The following is a 7,496-nucleotide window of genomic DNA, read 5'->3' as shown; positions in this document are numbered from 1 at the left end:
TCTAGATGAATTGCTGCCAGTAGAAGCATTAGGAACATGTGATTTTTCACTCGCAGAAGAACCATAAGAAGGGACTGCATTATTGTTACCACCCTTTCTTTGAGGAGAAATAAAAGCTTGTTCAAATGCACGCTGTCTAGTCCTTTTATTTTTGGAAAGTGACTCTTGCAACAACAATGTGCACAATGCATCAAACTTGACAACTTCAGGATTTCCTTGGATCATAAGTCTCCAAGTACTAGCAAAAGTCTGGTAAGAATCTGGTAAGGCATGAAGAATAGTCTCTGCACAAGGGAATTGTCTGAAATGACTTCACCTGCAAAAAGAAGTTACTCATTGATATCCTTGACACCAGCAAGGAAAGTGTCCATATCATCTTCCTCATGCATAATCTTCAACTTTAGCTCTTTACGCAACAATGCAATTTTTGCCTCACTGTGGCTTGCGACCAGCCAAAATATCCCAAGCATGTTTTGCAGATTTCGCTGAACGAATGTGAGGAGTAATAGTGCGCTTCACAAACAATGCAATGAATGCATGAGCCTGCGCATCCTTTACATCCCAATGAGCTTGTTCTGCCGTAGGCAAAACGACTCTAATAGCAGCAATCCTTGCAACAAGACCTGCCACATCCTCAACATCGCCTACATCCTCAGAACCAGGACGTACATCAATGCCTTGCACAATATTCCAGATGCCATTTGACACAAGAACATGTTACATCATGTAAGCCCACATAGGGTAATTGTCTCCATCCAACCTGTCCTCAACAACAAACATCTTGAACACATTTGTGTTGTTGTCAGCCATGAAAAATGTCTGCACCTGATGTGAAAACTGTCCGAAATGAGGAGAAACTGAATGAGACCAGCACGTGCTATATAGCACAACCTGCAGTGGACTGTATGGGACCTGTTATGTAGAAATCGACACTGATAGAATTTTTGCACTAAATGACGAAATTGCCTGTGCAGACCTGCCTGTAGTGGAAACAAAGGCCAAAATGAGCCCGAATCAGAAATCTGAGCAAACTAAGCTGTTCGAGCTATCGAGAAATTTTTGTCGATTTGCGAACGCTCACCAAAGCTCGCAGAAATCGAAAAAAGTGAGCAAACGTGTGCTGGAGCTGCTGGCAACTAAGCCTGGGAAGACGCAACCTGATCCGATACCAATTGTTGGAATTAGGGTTACAGAGAAACGCACACAACTTGGAAAAGACGAAGGAAGCTCAAGGCACACAACTGAGAGTGTGTTACTTAGTGTGCAATGGAAAGATAGATAGCCCTAGAGTGATGGACGTTTATACAATGCACAAGGGAATAAACCTCCTAAAGAGGGAAAAAAATGCTCCGACAATCCTAACGTGTTCACACACATTACTACCACATGTGTATGGTAACAAGAAAATCACCTTTGAATCCGGTGTTTAAAATATAAAATTAAAACTCTGAACTCTTAAGTACGACAAAAATTAAAATACGCCTATCACAAAGAGCGTGGGCAAATTCCACTACTTAAAGCATGTTGTCTTGCGGTGCGAAACCCTTTGTAAGTATAGACGTTCATTTGCTGGTAACGGGAACTAACGTTGTCCAAGTCATCGAGGACAGCCAAATGCAGGCGCTTTTAGCAGCAAATGATGTCTCCTTTGGCGGCGATGATGAGCTTGGGGCGAACAGCGACGATGAGGGAGTCGCCCTAAAGCATACGTTGAGGAGAAAGAGCAAGAAGAGGAAAGCTGCAGGTAGCCCCTTGAAGTGTTTTGACTTCTTGTCTACAGGCTTGTTTTCCTGCATGTGTGTGTACGCTCATTTGAATGCATGAACAATGGCATACAGAAAGCTGGGAAAGCATGAAGCTGGCTGATGGAGCAATTGCTAGAGTCAGTGATGTAGAGGGCAATGAGGGTGCTTGTGAAAGCAAGGAAACTGTGCCAAGCTTTGGCCACAAAAGGGAAGCTGAAGCAATTGCTGGATCAAGTGATAGCAGTAGTGGTAGCGGCAGTGATAACGAAGAATTGAGCGATGAGGGGGAAGACTCAATAGATCAAGATGGAGAGAAGAGAATAGATCAATCTACAGCTTTTGGAAGAGCTTTTCGAAAGATCATGAAAAAGAAGTTGCCCTCATCTGACCTCAGTGAGGCTATGGTAACTTCTTTCTATTCAAGCAGTAATTTGAAGAGAGGCTTGTTTGTAGCCATTAAGAATCTGAAACCATAGTATGTCTTTATTTGTGTGTACAACTAGGTTGCTTGTTAGATATAGGTAATTAGGTTGAGATCCATGCTATTTGAAGGTTGATTTAAACTTTTCCAAATTTTTGATCACTGTGTTGGATTGCTCCACCTTCCTGGATTTGAAGGATTTAAACTTTTCCGAATTTTTGATCACCGTGTTGGATTGCTCCACCCGTAATCAATGAGGGATTGATTTAGATTTTCTTTGGGGCAGTGCTTAATATGCTGTATTAGCATAGACAGATTTTGTGAGGCCTTGGAGGGGAAGCTTATTATCACTAGTAATTTGTAGAAAATAGTGGAACAGGCAACATGCATTTTGTTAAGAGTTATGGCATCTCTTTGGGATTCGTCCATTTGGACTTGGTATCTCCTAGGGATAGGTGATCAGGAGTGAGGACTGTTTTGTGGCTGTACCCGGTTGGAGTGAGGTAGTTTTCTGATGTTGGGATATGTCTAGCCATGTTAGGTTATGGTTTTTGGCTCAGTCGGAGCCTTTAGGCTCTTGCAGGTTGGGAGTATTTTTTCTAGAGCCCTATGGCTTCTTGTGCACATTTTCCTGTTCTTGAGGTTGTTGGGTAGCCTGGTTTTTGGTAGACCAGCACACCTGGGGGTATACATGAGTGGGTGTCAAGTGCACATGGCTCTATGTGCCACGTGGACATGCTTCATCGATTTCTAGAACCAATTTTCCAGTTTTGGAACTCTCTTGCATAAATGGTTTGTACATGTGTTTTGATAGATGTTATTACATTACGGTGGGCATCTGGCAAGACATGCATGTAGTTCTAGGATAGAGGAATCCAACGAGCCATTCCCCGCGTCAATCCGATTCCCGGATGGACAAATGTGCGACAACTTCACCCAGAAACTACCCCTTGGCCAAACTTATTATATAAATCATTTTTATGATTTATTTTGTTGGATGTGGTGGACAATTTTTTCTACCTAACCCTTAGCAGGTTAAAAACCTTGCCTATAAAGGGAGGGTATCAACTCATTGATTGGGGCAAGTCATTGAGCAACGTTTTCTACAAGGTCAGCCAACGTTTTCAACGTGTAGCCCTGTCAAAGTTGACGATGCGGAAGCGTAGAGACCAAGGGGAGTGAGCATGAGAGAGAGGGAGAATGAGAGTCTCCTGTACCAATCAACCTTGGCAATGAATGATTGCATGTGTATATAATGGAGGCAAGGGGCTGCTTATATAGCAAGCCCAATAAATTGCCCTACCCAAGACTTTGACAGATAAGTAAAATAAAGACCTAAAAGCCAAACTAAATAATGGGATCACATTGGGCAGTTCACTTGAGATGCCTAAACTTTAACACCCTCTTTGCAGCTCATAGTGGACATCAATAGTGAGACCAAGTCGATGAAGAAGCTACCATGGACACCCCAGAAAGTGGCCACCAACTGGATACACTTCGGTGTTGCTCTCCTCAACTTTGTACCTGAAAGTAATGCCATCTTGAGCATCGGTTGCCTTTGTAGAAACTTTAAACTGTAGACCATACAACGTCCAATAATCCCCATTCATGAACTATGAAGTATGAACACATCACGTCCAAAATATAAAACTTCAAGACAATGAACTGTTGGAACTCATCCTGTCGGATTGGTGCACTCATCCATAGTGTTTTAGACGTCTGATTGGTTCTTTGCCAAATGCATGTGCATTGAACTCCGACCTATGGGTCCAAACACCAATAACTTGAACTTTAACACAAGGGTCCAAATTAATTATAGGGAGCAATGCTTGCCCCTCTCTGCCACACACAAGCCTCTCTCTGGCTAAAGCTAGTGGTGACACCTGTCATTTGACTAGAAATCTGACGTCGAGGCCACTGTGGCCACTGCCACGACTCCCGAGTGCCATGCCGATCTCCTTTGTCAAATCTTTATTACCGTAATCTCTGTCTAGCTTGCCTTTGACTTTGTCTTCAAGTGAATTCCTGCTTTTGCCTTTGGATTCAAACTCTCGATCCAAACAAGGCGTCGAATCACAATCATGACCGTTGTCGTACCTCCCGGGTACCGAGGCAGCAAATTGAATACTGGTTCTGACATCCTTGTCCAACTGACCTTTGCCGCTGTCCTCTAGGGAACTCCGCCATTTGCTTTTGACTCAAACTCGAGCCAATGGGTTCTTAGGACATGTGTTCTTTATATGTCCCTTGACGTGACATTGATAACATTGACCTTCCTTAGAATAAATGACTTGTTCTTCTAGCGTGATATATGCTCCTATAATTCCTTGTGCAACTTTTTCATCCGGGGTGAGCTTAGGTTTACAAGTATGTTAGCTTTACCCTTAGATTCACTTTGAGAGTTCTTTTCTGAAGGATTAGAGGAAGACTGGCTAGAAGAGTTACCGTTCTTACCATTCTTACGTTCTGTGGGTTCTGAGGAGTGCGAGAGGTATTGTGAGAAGACTTGTTCTCCTTAGGCTTTCCTTTGTTGTGCTTCATCTCTTGTGCAAGAGCAATCGCTACCGCCTTGTTGAGATCTATTGGATCGAGTACTTCGACATCATACTTGATATACCTTTCCATTCCGTAAAGGAATGCCTCTTTGCGCTCATCATCTGATTTGCGTAATTGGGTGCCGAGCTGCAAAACACGATTAGAGAAGGACATAACTGGCATAACATTTTGCTCGAGACTGCGCTAATCGTGTTAGGTGCAACGGAATGAATGTTTGCGCTTTGCTCAAGATGAGTGCTCCGAACTGTGCTCAAGGTTCCTTCTATTCTCATGGAAGGAAGAGACTTCCGCTCTTAATGAGAGAGTGCTATGATCACAACAAAGTGAATGGACACTGTGCGTGCAAGTGAATGAGACTGAGAGATAGAGAGAGAAGAGAAATACGACACCGAAGACGACGTAAAACCCTCCTTTGAAGGCCCCACTCTCGTCGGCGAGAGTGGTCTACTTATGATTGCACAAACTGGTACAATGCTGATGCATGAAACTGATGCAAGTCTAGACTATGTCGATGATGACGATGGGGATGGCGACACTGATCTAAGGGCTGAAATGTGCAATCTTTTTTTTGCTGTCCAAAACGCTATGGGTTGAAATCTGCGGCAAGTCCAAAAATGCTGATATGGGGCTGATTCTGCTGCTCTTTGTCGCTGAAAATCTGCAGGTTTTAGGGCTGAAAACTGAGGTTCTTAAGGGCTGAAAATCGCTGCTATAGATGGCTGAAAACGTTGGTTCGATGTTGCCTTACTGCTGAAAAACGCTAGCCAGAAAGGGGGGCGATCTGGTGTTCAAAACGCTAGGCCTGCCATCTGGAAACGCTAGGTTCTGTGACTTCTTGCGGTGAAGGTCTTCATGATGAAAACGCTAGGCTGATGCAGATGAGGGCGATGATCTCCTGCTGAAAACGCTAGGGATGAAGCTAGGCGATGATGTCTTTGCTTGGAGGGAAGAACCGCCAAGGTCTTGCTTGAGAAGTTGCCTGCTGAGCTTGGCTCCTGTTGCCTCTTCTGCCATTTAGTGCTAACTTGGGTTTTCTTTTATATTATCTTACCCAATTTGCCCTACCTACTTTCCAACAAAAGTCACTTAAAAATAATAAGTGAAAAATGTCAAAAATAGGAAAAATAGGCTAAATGCATTGGAAAATTCTCCTGAAGGATTCTGATGGATTCTGATGGGAATGCTTATGATCATGCTGTGTGCAACCAGAGGATATGCAACTACACTAAGTGACTGGGCATGCACGGTCTACGAATAGACTCACAAAAGTGCCAGGGGTCACTTCTAATCTAGATTGACTGGAGTGACTGAACCCTCGTTATCGAAGTAGCTTGTCCACGGACACATAGGATTGGATGTGTCACGTGACATCCCCTCCTTTTCAAAGTGAGGTACTGGTACCGAACCGTATGGCGTCGAGGGAGATCGCCAATAGCATCCGGAATCCTGGAAGGGACTCTTCGCCGGCCCACTCTGATGTGTGGGTCGTGCGGTACTTGAACTTCATAAAGGTCTGCAACGCTTGCTTCTTTGGGCCGCGCCGAAAGCGACAAAGTCTTTTGTGGCTCCTTCGATGCTTCATCTTCGTGGAGAGTCATGCTTCTTCCTTCTTCAAGAATCTCCACGGCTAAAAATTCCTAAAACCACTTCCAACACAAAAACATGAACATACCTATTCCATGTAAAGTGACTGGAAAAAATCTCGTCTTCCTAAAAGACTGTGCATGCAATGTAGGTGAACAAAGAGACAGAGTGCTAACCCGTTCGCCACAGACATGCAAACAATGAGATCGAATCTTTCTCTTTTGATCTAGAGCAATCAACTGTGGCAATTCACAACGGAAATGCCCATGCTTGGTGCTCATACTTCCATGTGCTCTTTCTGCAACTGTGTCGTGCCAAGGAAGAGACATGGAATGTGACTTCCTTGAATGCATAACTTTCAGCTTTTCATGAACAATCCGCTTACATTCGTGCTCATTCATGATGGAAACGTGCTCAACGTACAATATGTCATGCTTAAGAAAAGGGATCACATAAAGACGCTGACTAAAATACAGGAAACGATTACGAATGAAACACTCGATCAATGCGTGCGAACTAATCATGTGAACACATAACACTTCCTGTAAGGGTTCTTGAGACCTAGGCTCGAGAGCGAAGATCGGTTCTTCCTGAGGAGGTTCTATGGACCCAAGATCGATCCTTCGTGATTGATCGAATCTGCAACGAGGTTAGTTTCGCTAGAAAAAGCATCAACTAACACATCATCCTTGTGAACAATCACATCATCTTCATGCAAATCATCATACTTCTGAGAAATCACATCGTGATCATCATGCTTGTCATTGTCATCCAAATCATCATGCTCATCATTATCATTCAAATCATCATGCTGATCATCATGCAAACCATGTGTATCATGCTGTGGAGAAGACGAGACTAAGAGAGTCTCCTCTGAATCCGTTCAATCTTCGCCTGCACATTAGCAATGAGAGAGGGAGAATGAACAACTTCCTCTCCACGAATGACAATAGGAGAGTCACTTTTGGCATTCAAACTGAACGTATTTTCCGCCCAATCAATGAGAGGGTTAAGCTCACGAAACCATCGAATGTCCAAAATCATATCACATCGTGAGAGAGGAGAAACATAAAATTTTCTACGGAAAGCAGCTTGTTGAATTGTAAACAACAGACCAAGACACTCTTGCGTGATGAGAGAGTCCATACCGGGAACAAAGCCAGAGACCTCGAGAGGAGATTTCGGACTAA

General features: G+C 43.6%; 1 protein-coding gene across 1 annotated transcript; it reads left to right on the top strand.

Moving 5' to 3' along the window:
- Nucleotides 1–1,547: 1,547 nt before the first annotated feature.
- LOC147453193 (uncharacterized) lies at nucleotides 1,548–2,236 on the top strand. The gene is made up of 2 exons (XM_086518665.1): nucleotides 1,548–1,744; nucleotides 1,839–2,236. The coding sequence occupies exons 1-2, from the start codon at nucleotides 1,615–1,617 to the stop codon at nucleotides 2,219–2,221; spliced, it is 513 nt and encodes a 170-aa protein (XP_086374791.1). The 5' UTR covers nucleotides 1,548–1,614; the 3' UTR covers nucleotides 2,222–2,236.
- Nucleotides 2,237–7,496: the final 5,260 nt, after the last annotated feature.

Source organism: Adiantum capillus-veneris, chromosome 8 (genome assembly GCF_014529385.1).
Source record: "Adiantum capillus-veneris isolate H3 chromosome 8, ASM1452938v2, whole genome shotgun sequence".
In the NCBI taxonomy this organism is placed as follows: Eukaryota; Viridiplantae; Streptophyta; class Polypodiopsida; order Polypodiales; family Pteridaceae; genus Adiantum; species Adiantum capillus-veneris.
This window is presented reverse-complemented; position numbering and strand designations above follow the sequence as displayed.